Source organism: Zingiber officinale, chromosome 11B, assembly GCF_018446385.1.
Source record: "Zingiber officinale cultivar Zhangliang chromosome 11B, Zo_v1.1, whole genome shotgun sequence".
Lineage (NCBI taxonomy): Eukaryota > Viridiplantae > Streptophyta > Magnoliopsida > Zingiberales > Zingiberaceae > Zingiber > Zingiber officinale.
This window is the reverse complement of record NC_056007.1, coordinates 39,273,901-39,290,358: the sequence shown is the minus strand read 5'-3', so window position 1 is coordinate 39,290,358 and position 16,458 is coordinate 39,273,901. Positions and strand designations below refer to the sequence as shown.

The following is a 16,458-nucleotide window of genomic DNA, read 5'->3' as shown; positions in this document are numbered from 1 at the left end:
AATAGAAGAAGCACTACCTGACCCGGACTGGATCATAGCTATGCAGGAAGAGTTAGCCCAATTTGAGAGAAATCAAGTCTGGGAACTTGTATCTAAACCCTCAAATAAATCAATAATCGATACAAAATGGGTATTTAGAAACAAGCTAGATGATCAAGGCGAAATAATTAGAAATAAGGCTAGGCTTGTAGCTAAAGGATTCAGTCAAGTTGAAGGTTTGGACTATGATGAAACCTATGCCCCAGTAGCTAGACTAGAATCCATTAGAATGTTGTTAGCCTATGCAGCAAACAAAGGATTTAAACTATACCAAATGGATGTCAAGTCAGCATTCTTAAATGGATTTATTAAGGAGGAAGTATATGTAAGCCAACCCCCGGGATTTGAGGACTTAGGATATCCTAATCATGTATTTAGGTTAAAAAAGGCCTTGTACGGACTTAAACAAGCCCCTAGGGCATGGTATGAACGATTGTCAAATCACTTAATATCCAAAGGTTTCAACCAAGGTCAAATAGATCCAACTCTATTTGTAAAAACTGTAGACAAAGACATCTTCATAGCTCAAATCTATGTTGATGATATAATTTTTGGATCAAATAACTCTAAATTTTTAAAAGAATTCACTAAATTAATGGAAAATGAATTCGAAATGAGCATGGTTGGTGAACTTAATTTTTTCTTAGGCTTACAAATAAAACAAACTAAAGATGGAATATATATTTATCAAACTAAATATGCAAAGGAATTAATTAAAAAATTCTGCATGGAAAATTCAAAAATAATAAATACACCCATGGCAACCAACATTAACATAGACTCTGACCCTGAAGGCAAACCAGTAGACCCAAAGTACTATAGGAGTGCCATAGGAAGCCTGCTTTACCTAACTGCAAGCCGACCCGACATATTATTTGCAGTTGGTATGTGCGCAAGATACCAGTCTTGTGCAAAAGAGTCACATTTAACCTATGTTAAAAGAATACTTAGGTACATTAAAGGTACTCTAAATATAGGACTCTGGTACCCTAGAACTTGCACCTTTGACCTTCTTGGCTATTCTGACTCGGATTACGCCGGATGCAAGTTAGATAGAAAAAGCACAAGTGGTAGTTGTCAATTTCTAGGACAATGCCTAGTAAGTTGGTCAAGTAGAAAGCAACATTGTGTGGCTTTGTCTACCACTGAAGCTGAATATATAGCCTTAGGTGAATGCACATCTCAATTGCTTTGGATGATGCACACTCTTAAAGACTATCAACTAAACTATCATAACACAAAAATCTCAATTGATAATATAAGTTCCATAAATTTAACAAAAAACCCAATTCATCACTCAAGGACTAAACATATAGAAGTGAAGCACCATTTTGTAAGGGATCATGTAGCTAAGGGTGATATTATACTCAACTATGTTGAGTCAAAATCAAATCTAGCTGACATCTTCACAAAACCCTTACCTGAACTTGAGTTCAGCTCACTTAGAAGACAAATAGGAATGTGTTGGGTAGAATAGACAATGTTTGGTTATCATTTGCTTTTAAATTTCTAGGAAAATACTTATTTCAAAATTCTAATTTCTTAGAATTTTCAACATTTGGATCTAGCCTAAGCTTTCCCCTAGAAATCATGTTCCCCCTAGATTAAAGCCAGAGCATCTCACAAACACCTAGGTCTACCTTGCTTGTGTTTGAAAAACTTAGAAAGGCGTGAGATGCATAGGGTACAGCCTGGACTCAGGAATGCTTATATTTGTGCATCAATATGAGTCTGGGCGTTAAACACATCATAAATAGTAATCAAGTCAGGTCTTCCAGCTCTAGCCAATTCTAACTGGACCAAATAGACTTAACTTGACTAACCATGTGAAAGCTACTGCCCTCTAGGCAATCAGCAAGTAGCTAAAGGTTAGACAATTAGGAAAAGTATGTTTCAATTTTTTGGTCAAGCATGATAGTACTTAAGGTTCTAATCAAATTACTTTACCTAATTATTTTAAAGGCTCTGATACTTAATCAATTTAAACTCAATAATTTAATTTGACTCATACTTGGATTAGAAAACAAACTACTGCTACTCCCTCTTTCCTTCTTCAAAATGGGTATTCAAAACTTAATTACAGTTTTTCAGAAAACTTATCTATGTAGTGAATATTCAATTATTTTCAAATCTAGTCAACTTTTTTGTAACGGTTTAAAAGTTTTTAAGTGACTTCATATGTTATAACTTCTAAACAATTCCTTTTATTGAAAATTCAAATACTCCTATTTTCAAACCTAGTTAATGTCAAGACTATTTTAACTAGACTTAGTTATACTGTACTCTAAACTTAGCTATTTTTGCAAAATATCTTCTCAAGACAAATCATTTCAAAGCTAAATATATAGCTAAGTACCTTCATATTTGGCAAATCCCAAAATTCAAAAAGCTAAGTCGTTTTGTCAAAAAGAAAATTTATTTTTTTCTTTGAAAACTTTCCTTCAGAAAAATACAAATCTACTCTCAAACTGGTTTATTTTTGATGTATGGCAAAGGGGGCGAGTAGGTAAATTAAAAGTTAAAGGAAAATTCAAAGTATTTAATAAAAGGCGGGCTTTTATTAAGGGGAGTCTAATATTACCAAGGTAAAAAGTTTCCAGCTTAACTGTTATTTCATTTGAAGTTTATTTAAGCCTGGTTAACGTTATGCAGTTATTACATATATTCAGTTATTACAAATGTTTTTTTTTAACTTTGAATTACGTATTGCCATAATCAAAAAGGGGGAGATTGTAGGTGCGGGAAGCATCCAACGATCGAACCTAAGTTTTGATTATGGCAAAGGATTCAAAGTTAAGGTGCTTTGTTATCTGACAGCTTTTGCTGAGTGTTTCAGGAAAGTCCTAACTGCGGTTAGGCAAGGTAAAACCCTAGGGGGTGGTAACCCTAGGTCATAGGGGGTGGTAACCCTATGCGGAAAGTCTTGGCAGGTCGATGGCTTCAGGCAAAAGTCCTAGCGGGTGGTAACCCTAGGTGGAAAGTCCTGGTGTCGCGAACCAGGTGAAAGTCTGAACTGGCCGGTGAAGCGGATGTTCAGCAGAAAGTCCGGGAGCATCGAGTGCCGAGCAAAAGTCCAGTCGATCTGGAGGATCGTACTGGCAACAGGTAAAATTTCCTGAGAGGAGTAGGTGAGGACGCGTTCCCCGTAGAGGGAACAGTAGGCGTCGGGTCGACCTAGGGTTTCCGGTTGGAAACCCGAAGTCAGACCCGGAGAGTCCGGAGACTGTCATAATTTCATATTCATACTATTATGTTGTGTTAACTTTGTGTTGCAGGTATCTTTGGATTAACATACTTGCAGGTACCAAAAACACAAAGAAGGACTCGGATGAACAGTGTCCGAGGCGCCTCCATGGAGCTTGGAGGCGCCTCGGGTGCGAGCCAGGAAAAGGCCAGCGCAGCAGACTGGAGGCGCCTTGAATGGAGATCAAGGCGCCTTGAACCGGAGGTTGAAGGCGCCTTGGATAGGCTGAAGGCACCTTAAACTAGATAGAGTTCGACCAGGTCCGTGCTGATCCACGCGGGTGACTCGGCTCGTTCAAGGCGCCTTGGTGAACAGTGTAAGGCGCCTTGAACCCCCTTTATAAGGGGTCTCGACCAGCAGCTTCAGAACACAACTTCCAAGCAATCCTTGTGCTGCGTGCTGCTCATTCAACGACCCTGAAGTGCTGTTACAAGTCCACGACGACCAGGAGCTTCGAGATTACGATTCTGTCGTCGGTATACTTGTTTTTAATTACTGTACTAATTGTAAATCTTGTACTCCTTTTTCGTACTTATAAGTGTTGCCCACCGAAAGAGATCAAGGATCGCGTGCCTTCGAGTAGGAGTCGACCTAGGCTCCGAACGAAGTAAAACTACTTGTGTTCTTCTTTGATTGCGTTCGTTACTTCCGCTGCGTAAATTTACTTTGATAGTTTTACGATTCCGATAATCGAACGAATAGCCGCGAGCGCTATTCACCCCCCCTCTAGCGCGTCTCGATCCAACATCTAGATCTCTTGCTTCTCCTCGTAAATCAGGACAGGTGGCCTCTCTTGAATAGCATTAACCTCCATTCTTTGCATTTTCTGAGCGGCATTGGCCTCAGTCCTGACTATCTCCACATAGCATTTTTGAGTCGTCTTCTGATCACCCATTACTTCCCCGACCTGGTCCTCAACTGGAAATTTAATTTTTTGGCAAAAAGTATAAACGACCGTCCTAAACTCATTTAGGGTCGGTCGACCCAATATCACATTATAGGTGGATGGGGCATCCACCACCATGAAGTAAGATCTTCTTGTCCTCATTAGGGGCTCCTCTCCTAAAGATATGGCCAACTTTATTTGACCCAGCGGTTGTACTTCGTTACCAGTGAATCCATATAGAGGAGTCACCATCTATTAGAGTTCGCTCGGGTTAATCTACAGTTGATCAAAAGCCTTTTTGAAAATAATATTTACAGAACTACCGTTGTCTATGAAGGTGCGAGAAATAGTATAACTGGCTATCACAGCCTTAATTATTAATGCATTATCATGGGGTATTTCTACCCCTTCAAGATCTTTGGGTCCGTAACTGATTTCTGTCCCTGCTGCTCTTTCCATGCTGCATCCTACAGCATGGATCTCGAGTCTTCGTGTGTGTGCTTTTCTGGCCTTGTTAGAATCTCCATCAGTGGGTCCACCCGTGATCATATTAATGCTGCCTCAGGCGGCATTGCTCCTATTTTCTTCCTGTCGGGCGGTCATGGCCTCAGGCTGAGTCTTCTCAGGCACCTGAGTTGTACCAACCGGGACTGGTAATACACCTTGTTGAGGCTCGACCGGGCGATATTCTAATTTGAGTGGGCTTTGCTGACTGGGATATTGTTGCTGATAATAGTTTTTCCTCTGATAGTGATCCCTATTTGCTTTCCTATTTTTCAGAACAAAGCAGTCTTCTGTATGATGACTGCTGGTCTTGTGATAAGTGCACCATCTTCTTGGTGCTTCTTGTTGCATCTCCACATGTTGTACCGCTTATGGGCGATATTCTAGATGACGATGGGGCGGAGGGATTACTCGAGGTCCCCTTGGGGGAGGAACTGGAGCGGGAGCCTTCTCCTTAACAGGAGCAGAAGAAGTAGTATCTTCTTTTCTACGTGCAGCCTGAGCTTCTTCAACATTAATGAATTTAGTAGCACGCTCAATTAATGAGTAAAAATTGGCAGGAGGATTTCTCACCAAATCTTTAAAGAAGTCATTATCATTCAAGCCCTGAGAGAAAGCACTTACTAATATTTCGGTGGTAGCATTGGGTACGTCAATGGCTACCTGGTTGAATCTTTTGATGTAGGTTCTAATGGCCTCTTTGGGTCCCTGTTTAATTGAGAATAAGCTCTAGGGAGTTTTATGATACCTCTTGTTGCTGGAAAAATGGTATAAGAAAACCTTCTTGAAATCTTTAAATCTTCGGATAGAATTTTCCGGTAATCTTTTGAACCACCATTGAGCAGCTCCTCCAAGTGTTGTAAGGAACATCCGGCACTTCACTCCATCAGAAAACTGTTGCAATAATGATACATTCTCAAATTTTAATAAATGATCCTCTGGATCTGTGGTCCCAGTGTATTCGCTGATCTGGAGATTTTGATACCTCTTAGGAAGTAGATCATCTAACACACTTTGAGAAAATGGAGAGATAATTCTTTCTGGTGAGCTATCACTAGCTACCATCATCTTAGCTTTGCGCTTCTCTCTATCTGGTGCCTCGCCAGAGGATTCTTGAAAGATAGGTCTCCGTCCTCCCTGCTCGAAAGGAGTACGAAGAAAGGCTCGAGGGCACCGGGTCGGAGAAGCAGTGGCTGGAGTAATATATACACGATCTTCTTCCTCCGCCACTTTTCCCTTTAGTCGATCAGTGGTTGAGACTGTCGGATTATGAGCCACTGGCAGAGTAGCTCCAGTATGAGCTTGTTGTTGATGTTGTTGTTGTTATAGAGCCTTATGGACATGGGTATTGATGAGGAAATCCAGATCTTTGCGACTAATGGTGAGTAGGTTCAATTTTCCAGCGTCTTCCATATTGCAATCTCAGATTCAGATGAATTTCCCACAGACGACGCCAAATTTGATCCTATCTGAGAAGCTTGACAAAATGGAAAGCTGGGAGAAAACCTCACCGCTGCTGAAGGATAATACCTGTGGACTACCGATCCGAGAAACCCAAATCGGATCTAAGAAAATGAACTCATCAAACGCCCTCCTCGTACCAAGATCCAAAGACAAAAGGAAGGCTCCAGTGAAAAAATGCCAAGATCTGGAACTCTGATGACTTCCTGCTCACAAGAGAACCGACAACACTATCATCAGTGACCTAAGACCAGGGTGGGAATCCCTGGCTAGGCCCTCTGACGCTCAAGTTAGTGATCTCTCTTGGTGTGGGAGGAAAAAGATGAAGATGAACAGTGATTAAAAATTAGGGTTTGTAAAGTGGGTTGTGAGTGTGATGAGCCTGAGCATACCTGACCAACGGAGAGGATTCCCTTTTTTATACCACTTTATATAACCTCCGTAGTCATGAAGTGGACCTCGGTTTGTTAGAGTTTGTTATGAGATGATGTCAGTCATGTACTTACAAAAGATAACTTTTTAAGGAATCTTTTTTGTACCCCAGATGTACCTTCTTTGTCATCTAGCGCATGTAGAAGAGTTTAGAGACATTTTCCCGCCAGATTAGTCAACCTGTCATACAATCATATGCAATAGATATTTTCATGAGCTATTTATGCACATTCTAGAAGTACTTGCTACCCCGGGCGGTATTGACTTGTATTTTCTTAAGCCTGTTATCCCGGCCAATATTGGTCTATATTATGTTATCCCAGTTAATATTGGGCTATATTATGTTATCCTAGTCAATATGGGGTTGTACCTCCTTAAGCTTATTATCCCAACCAGCCTTGGCCTATATTTCTTTAAGCCTGTTATCCCGGACGATATTGGCTTATATTTCATTAGGCTTGTTATCCTAGCCGATATTGGCCTATATTTCTTTAAGCCTATTATCTCGGACGATATTGGTCTATACCTCCTTAAGCTTATTATCCCGACCGGCCTTGACCCATATTTCTTTAAGCATGTTATCCCAGCCGATATTGGCTTATGTTTTATTAGGCTTGTTATCCCGGCCGATATTGGCCTATTTTTCTTTAAGCTTGTTATCTCGTCTGATATTGGTCTATACCTCCTCAAGCTTGTTATCCCGACCGGCCTTGGCCTATACTTTCTCAAGCACGTTACCCCGGCCGGTATGCATACCTGCTTAATTCTGCTATCCTTTTTCCCCTTTTCACCGGGGACCTACTAAACCTAACCCATTGTAACACCCACTAAGCTTTTAAGATAAATATGAGAATGATGAATTTGCCTTAGAAAAATATTAGTGGAATGTTGAACCAAAAATAAATAAAAAGAAATAAAAATAGGGAATGGTCAAGGATTGAACCTTGAACCTCTTATACTATAATTTATAGAATTAATTAGTAGAAACCAATTGGGATAGAGAGAAGATATTGATAGCAAGGAAAGGGAATGCATGATAAAGATAGGAGTAAAGATCTAAGAAGAGAAAGCAAGAAAAGAGCAAGAGAAAGGCAACTTGCCTTCCTCCCTTCCTCTCTCTTTTCCCTCTCTTGCCGTGACCTTAAATGAAGAATTAAGGGGATTCATTCCCCCTTATTTCATCATGAATGATGAGAATAAATTAGAAAATAAAATAAATGAAAGAAAAATAGAAAATGGGTTAAGGGAGAAGGAAAGCAAAAATCAATCTTGCTACCTCTTCCCCCTTAACATAAAAGGGAGCAAGAAAAGAGAAGTTTATTTTTTTCTCTCATTTTCTCTCATTCTTCCTCTCCCTCACCGAAACCATCAGTCCCCTCTCCTCCATCTTCAGCCCCAAAGCCAAGGTTTTTCCCCTAAGAAAGCCTAAGATACAAGGAGGACTTAGCAAGGGAATCAAGGGAAAGGAACTAGAAGAAGAGGCTACTTCTTCCATCACCATACCTTAGATCCACAAGCGAAAAGGATGTAAGCTTCCCCTCACCTGTGGTACAAGGCTTTTTATGTGATTTTCGGATTTTATGAGGATTAGAAAACCTAGGAAAGAATTTTAGAAAATTCGGCTAAAGAAAGGGTTTTCAAATCTAGGAAGGTTTAAACAAGTCTTTATTTTATGATATGTTTTCTATGCTATGTAGGAAGGATTTTCTTCATGTTTTTATACCTAATTGATGCTTGATCAGAGGAGTGCCTAACCCTAGAATTTCGGCCAAAAATATTTTAAGGAGGTTAGGGAAAACATGGTGTAACCAAACTAGTACAAGATTCCCTCCATGAACTACTAAGGGTCTTTTATTGGTTTTCTTGCTTGAAAGTTACTTGGAACCAAAAGAAATCCATTTATATGTTTCGGCCAAGAAAAAGGGCTTAGGGTTAGGAAGACCTTTAATTTAAGTAACCATGTTTGTATGATAGAATATAGAGTTCTCTTAAAGAATTGCATGTTGAACATTGTTAGAAATTCATAAACTCTTATTTTAGATTTTCGGCCATGATAAGATGGATAGTTTAGAAAAGCTTGAACAAAATTCTAATATGCTCAAGACCTCTGTGATATCATGATATGAAAGTTGTTTAATGCTCTCATGTTTAATTGGAGTATAGAAAATTTGTTACATGATATATGACATGTAAGATCACAAGGGTCCTAGCTTGTTTATGAACCCACTTTGTATATAATGTTCTTAGTAATTTTTGCCATGAAACTTACTTAGGTTGTCCATGCTTTAGGCCACTTAAAACCTAGTTTAAAGATTGGTAGGTTTCGGCCATGAGGAAAAATAAAAGAAAAAGGGAAAGAAACCTAGGAAGCCTAAGACACAATTCACATGTATGATTATTATGCTTGTCTTTATACATGCTATGAAACTTGTATGATTTCTTATGCTTTTAGGCTATTTGAAGCAAGTTTATATACTGTTGAGTTTCGGCCAAGTAGGGTTTAAAAGACCTAGAGGCCTTAGAAATGAAACCAAAGGTGTTAAAAATGCTTCTTATGGAAAGATGATAATGTGTTGATTGTGTCACATGCTTGTACAATTTTTCCATGACCTAAATGGACCATTGTATGTTTCGGCCATGAAGGGATAGAGGCCCTAGAAACCCTAGAACAAAAATTAAATATGCTTATGTCACTCTACATGAAATATGATAAGTAGAAAGACAAAGTTCCTATGCTATATGCTGGTTAATGACCTATTTGAGGCTAGGGTAAGTTTCGGCCATACATATTGTATAATGTCTTGTTATGAATTTATACATGATGTTAGTTCAAGTTCACATGATTGTATATTTGTTTTTAGCCCTAATGAACACTTGTTAAAAGTTTGACCATGACATATGTTAAGGGCTTGAAGGACTTAGGAACTAGCTCAATATGCTTACTATGTTACTTGGAAAAAATGCTATAAATGTGGTTTAAGGTTTCCATGCTTTCATGACATTTGGGACCTTGTTTCACACCTGATAGGGTTTGGCCACATGAAGTTTAGGGACTTGGAGAACTTAGAAACCAAGTAAATCATACTTATAATGCTTCCTATGAAATTTATGTAATGATAATTTAGGTTCCACATGCTTGGAGGTTGTTTTTACCTAAATTGAGATCTAAGGGGGTTCGGCCATGATAAGAACCCAAGAGATTAGGAAGCTTAGAACCCAAGCTAACTATGTTACCATATTTCTTATGATAGTATAATTACATGATACACCCTTATGCTTAAACATGTATGCTTGTGATTTCTACTTTCCATGATATGATATGTGCTTAGAAATATGCATGCTTTGATGATATGTTATGTGCTTAAAATATGCATGTTTTTATGATATGATACATGTTTAGAAATATGCATGCTTTGATGATATGTTATGTGCTTAGAATATGCATGCTTGATGATATGCTATATGCTTAGAATATGCATGTTTTTATGATATGATATGTGTTTAGAAATATGCATGCTTTGATGATATGTTATGTGCTTAGAATATGCATGCTTGATGATATGCTATATGCTTAGAATATGCATGTTTTTATGATATGATATGTGTTTAGAAATATGCATGCTTTGATGATATGTTATGTGTTTAGAAATATGCATGCTTTGATGATATGTTATGTGCTTAGAATATGTATGCTTGATGATATGCTATATGCTTAGAATATGCATGCTTTTTATGATATGCTATGTGGAAGGAAATATGCATACTTTGATGATATGCTATATGCTTAAAATATGTATGCTTTTATGATATGCATGTTAATATGATGTATGCCTAAGTGATGCATACTTTTATATGATGTATGCCTAAGTGATGCATACTTTTATGACATGATGTATGCCTAAGTGATGCATACTTTTATATGATGTATGCCTAAGTGATGCATGCTTGTATGATGTATGATATGTATAAGTATGACATGTATTTTACTTTGAATGTCTTGTACCAAAAGGGTGGGCTCCTTATGCGCCCCTAGGTCGAATTACGGGCCTAGTAAAGGGTGGGCTCCTTACGTGCCCCTAGGTCGAGCTACGGGCCTAGTTTCCTAGTAGGATCAAGACTAACTACCTTGGATCTACTTAGGATGCGCGCATTATGTATGTATGTGGTACTAAGCCGGGGCCCTGAATATGTTGATATTACGTTCAAGTATATATGTAAGAAGAAATGGTTTTAAAGATCATGAGACATACACATGTTTTTCGGATATATGTTTTCAAAATCATATTGCATATACCTTATGATCATGTTGTGATGATGCTATGATCTATGATATGCCATGATTAGATATGATTATGTTATGTTTCATGCTATGCTTGATATGCCATGCTACCTTATGATGATGCTATGATATGTCATGATTAGATATGATTATGTTATGTATCATGCTATGCTTTAAGAGATGATATGCCATGACTAGTTATGATTTTTGTTATGTTGCATGATATGCTTAAAGAGTATGATATGTTATGCCATGACTAGTTGAGATCATGTATGTTGAGATATTCTTTGATCATATGATGATTTTCGGTTTTAGTGAGTAGGAAAGGAACTTACTGAGCCATGAGTGCTCACAGCTTACTTTTCCTTGTACCGCAGATAAAGGAAAAAGCTGGATGTGCTAAAGGAGCAGCAGGAGAGGCAAGGAGATGTGTGTGGCTGTGGCTAGGCAACCAAATAAGAACCTGCTTTAAGAACTTTTAAGAATTACGCTTTGGTTTCATAAATTGTAGTACTAAATGGGTGACTTGATGTTATGTTTATATTTATCTGGTTATCATGTTATGGAAACCATATTAGTGTAGTTCGGATATGCAAACAAAAGAAAAGTTTTATTAATCTAATAAAAATTATTTTAAGTCTTCCGCTGTAATATGTACGTAGAGTATCGTAGCCCCGTCCCTTAGGGTTAGCAGGGAGGGCGGGCGTTACACCCATATCAGTATACACTTAGGCGCATTTAATAATAGTATCCTCCCCATCAGAGTCACTGCTATTATTTGTGTAACCGAAGAAATACCAACTATTAATTTTATTTGTCATAAAGTTAGGTTGACAAGAATAAAATTAATGGGTAAAACATCCTCTTACAAATGTTTGAATTTATATACGTCCACACTATCGTAGCATACAAAATTCACAGTGTTTTGAGGTGTTAGTGAATTTAAATAATATTGTTTGAGGACTCAATATTATTCTAAATTCTAAAGTTTTGGCCAAAACTTATTTTGTGATTCTTAGGATGACTTTCAACCCACTGGCTATTATTTTGAAAGAGAACAAACTTACTGGTCCCAATTACATAGATTGGAAAAGAAACTTGGGCATTGTCCTAACTGCTGAAGGCTATAAGTTTGTACTGTTAGAGGTCTGCCCTGAAGTGCCTAATACTGATTCTAGTGAAGAGGAGATTGAGTATCATAAGAAATGGGTCAAGGCAGATGAGATGGCGCGGTGTTACATTTTGACTTCTATGTCAAATGTGTTGCAACATCAGTATCAGTCCATGCCTACTGCCTATAATATGATGTACAATCTCAAGGAACTCTTCAGACACCAGAATCAGGCTTCTAGGCAAGAGGCTATGAGAAACTTAATGACAACCACCATGTCAGAGGGAACACCCGTAAGGGATCATATCCTCAAAATGATGGCCTACTTGAATGAGATACAAATCCTTGGAGCTGAAATCTATGGGGAAACCCAGGTCGATATTATTCTCCAAACACTACCCAAAAATTTTGAGCAGTTCCGCTTGAACTACAATATGAATAAAAGGATTTATTCATTGGCGGAACTACTAACAGAACTTTAGGCAGCAGAAGGGTTATTTCGTCATAGTTCTCAAATCCATTTTGTTAAAAATGTTTCTACTTCTAAGTCGAAAGGCAAGAAGAAGAAGAAGAAGAAGAAGAAGAAACAAGCTAGCTCGGCAAAGAAAGTGAATTGATCTCTAGGTACTGGACTAAAAGTAGGAGTGAAGAAGCCAATGGCAAGTGCTTCATTTGCAAGTAGTTTGGACATTGGAAGGCGGACTGTCCTCATAGGAAAGAGAATAATAAAGGTATATCTTATTCTCTAGTAGTTGAAACATATATAGCGGTGTTATCTACTAGTACCTGGTGTGTAGATACAGGAACTACTGATCATATCTACTATTCATTGTAGGGGTTCTAGGAAATCCGACGACTATATGAGGGAGAGATAACCATCTACATGGGCAATGCTACGAAAGTGGCGGCTGTTGCAGTGGGAGATGTCTACTTATCATTTGATAGGAATAGAACTTTGATTTTAAGAAATTATCTTTATGTACCAAGTTTTAGAAAGAATTTAATTTCAGTTTCTAAACTGTTTTTGGATGGATATGTTATTTCTTTTGATGACAAAGTGGTTATTAAGAAAAATAGGGTTATTATCTGTTCTGGTACATTAGTTGGCAATTTGTATACTCTAAATCAATAACTCCCATAAAGCAACAAATGGAAATTAATAACTCATTTTTAGTGCATGTAATCATCTAATCTAGGAACTAATCATTCAATCTACATCATCCCTAATTCCTAGCATGTCCATAGTAATGGGATCCATATATTTATTGCATGTAATCTTCCTGGAGACAAGGATATCATATCTAGCTTTTTGTTCATGATTTCTAAAAATAATATTGAACTCATTTTCGTTACCTTCGTCGTGTGCCACCCTTTTTCCTTTGCCTTTTGAAGAAGATGTCTTCCCTTTGCCTTTGACGCCTCCCGGTGCATCTCCTTCGCTAGATCCAATGCTTCCTCAGTGAAGTCTCTTCAAGATCTGCGACATGGTGTAAGGTTGAGGAATTTCTTGTGGAGATGGGTCTTGAGGATGGGAGAGGAGGAGAGGAAGGAAAATAAGGGAAGTTTCTTCTCTCTTTTTGGATTTGTGGCTTGAAGAAGTGTTAGATCTAGATGTAGATCTAAGCAAAAATGAGCTCTAGAGGTGGGAAATTAGGGTTTGATGAGGTGTAGTAGGAAGGAGAAGACTTTTGGGAGAGAAGGAGATGGAAATAGGGTTTTTTGGAGAAGTGGGCAGCGCACACGGGTAGGGGCACGACCGTGTCTTATAAACACGGCCGGGTTAGGTTGGATTCTACACGGTCGTGACGATTGGCACGACCTCCTCTTTTCTCCACTCGGCCAAGGTCGCACGGTCATGCCAATTAGCACGGCCCATTCCTCCCTTTTCTCTACACAAGTCTCATGGTCATGCCAATTGGCACGGCCTGAGTCTTCTCCTTCTCTGGCAGTCTCGCACATCCGTGCTAATTGGCACGGCCTATGTCCTTCTTCTCTCTACATAGGTCACATGGTCGTGCAAGGTTGCATGACCCATGGCCTTCATCTTTCTGTTGGCTTCGCACGACCGTGTGGGATCACACGGCCGACTCCTTTAGGCTCATGGTGACTCACCTTTCACTCTTTCGGTTCCTCTGACGCCTCCACGCCCATGAAACTCTCACGGCCAGCTCATGGAGGCTCTACACATCCTAAAAATGACTACCCAAAAGTAAAGAAATAATAAAAAATACTCAACTAAACTCACCAAAACTAAAACAACGAACTAGAATGAAAAACCCTTGGGTTGCCTCCCAAGAAGTGCTTGTTTTAGGTCTTTAGCTCGACCCCGTTTCAGTTAATGTGGACTAAACCCATGGAAGCACGGCTCTCCTCCTAGGGTTAATGCTCTAGTCTGCGCCTTTAGTTTCGCTCGTGCAGGACAAATGTATTTCTTATTGTTCGCTAGAGGGGAACTCTCATGGAAATTGCACTCCTCAACTTTGTGTATGCTGATCTTGCTAGAATTATCTTGAGAAGAGGGGTTGCAGATGGAGGAATCAGATAAATCAAATTCAATCTTTTCTTTACCGATCTTCAAAGATAACCTGTGATTTTTCACATCAATGATGGCTCCAGCTGTGGCAAGGAATGGTCTTCCAAGGATGATCGGTATCTTAGGATCTTCCTCCATATCCAAAATAATTAAATCTGTGGGAACGATACATCCACCCACTTCTACTAGAACATCTTCAACTATTCTCATTGGGTATCTATATGAATGGTCAGCTAATTGCAGTACCATAGTAGTCAGTTTAATATTCTGGAGTCCCAGCTTCTTACATAAAGAGTATGGAAGTAGGCTAACGCTGGCCCCCAAGTCGCAGAAAGCTCTCTGTATGAGTTCAAAACCAATTTTGCACGGTATGGAAAAACTTCCTGGATCCTGAAGTTTTGGTGGAGTATTTGCCATAAGTAGAGCGCTGCAATTCTCTATTAATGCTACGGTCTCAAAGTCGCCCTTTTGCCTCTTGTTAGATAAAATACCCTTTAAGAACTTTGCGAACTTCGACATTTGGTGCAGTGCATCTATCAGTGATACTTCTACGCAAATCTCCTTGATCTTCTTCAGGAATCGGTTGAACTCTTCATCCTTCTAGGAGGTTATCAGTTTTTGAGGGAAAGGAATCATCTGACTCTGTGGGGGAACTTGAGGAGTTCCTTCAACTTTCTTAGTAACCTCCTCTCCGTCCCTATTTTGAGTCTGATTGGGCATTAGGGGAGAGGGCCCTTTCTCTGAGTCAGGTTCCTTCTGAGTAATGATTTGGGTGTCTCCCAAAGTTCGTCCACTCCTCAGCTCAATGCGGTTGCAGTGTTCCACTGGGTTTATATCTGGCTTCCCTGGAAATGTTCCCTGTGCTCTTGAGATGGATTGGGCTATCTGGGCTATCTGGATGGCTTGTATCTTTTGATGTTTCTCAGAATTTTCCATTCTTTGAGTTAACAGCTTGATCTCATTCTTCATCTCTTTTTGCTTTGAGAGAGCTTCTTCAAGCATCTTTTCAATCCTGGACAATTGTGAAGGTTATTGTTGAAAAGTCTGTTGTCCAGATGAGTAGCTCTGCTGCTCAGGTGAGTAGCGCTGTTGTCCAGGTTGATAGCTCTATTGTTTTGCTGGCCTTTGGTCCTGATTGTTCTGGTATGAGAAGTTTGGGTGATTCCTCCTATTGGTTGCTACTCGAAATATCGTACCGGTTCCCCTGTACAAAAATTTTGTACAAGTCTTGTACCATTCGTAACAACCTATTGTGTTCTTTTGAAATTAAATTTGGAATCGCAAGCAGAACTTAACATTATTGATTCCAAATTCAACTTATCTGTTCTTAGAGGTTTAGACTTGGATTGCAAACGATGCTTAACTTTATTAATCCAAATTCGCCCATGTTACAAATTCGATTAAATATTTATTTCAGAGATCGGCTTCCAAGTTAAACATGGCGAGGCACTAGGCCTTCTTGGATATGGGAGCATCCACCACTTCCTAGACAAAGTCTTTCAACGAAATTCAATATTTAATCTCCTTATAGTAACCCTAGGTTTAACCATTAAGAATAATCAAATCACAAGATCGAAAAAAAAAACAAAAGAAACACAAACTCGAACCATAAATTCGAAACCTAGAAACGTTAGCCTCTTGTGTTTAGTATTTCAAGATCTAAACAAAAAAATGAACTAGTTATGATGCGAAAAATAATAACTAGTTATACCTTTTGTAGCTTATAGACCTCGCAATCTTCTATCATATTCCTCTTCTTATCTCGGACGTTGTGTGGGCGACGATCTACCGAGACGAGAATCCACCCAAGCTTCCTTCTTCTCCAAGCAAGTTTCGGCCACCACCAATCTTCAAGAGATGAAGAACTTTCGGCCACTAACCAAGCTCCAAGGGATGCTAAGAAACAAAGTCTACTATCTCTCCTTCTTCCTCTAACAAGATCCGGCCACCACCAAGCTCCTTGAGATGT

The 16,458-nt window shown here is 39.0% G+C and overlaps 1 protein-coding gene across 1 annotated transcript; it reads right to left on the bottom strand.

Moving 5' to 3' along the window:
- Window positions 1-4,031: 4,031 nt before the first annotated feature.
- LOC122033888 lies at window positions 4,032-15,425 on the bottom strand. Its single transcript, XM_042593040.1, has 3 exons — window positions 15,174-15,425; window positions 14,411-15,089; window positions 4,032-4,201 (listed from the first exon to the last, which is right to left on the bottom strand). Exons 1-3 carry the CDS (start codon window positions 15,423-15,425, stop codon window positions 4,032-4,034), a joined length of 1,101 nt encoding a protein of 366 aa, XP_042448974.1.
- Window positions 15,426-16,458: the final 1,033 nt, after the last annotated feature.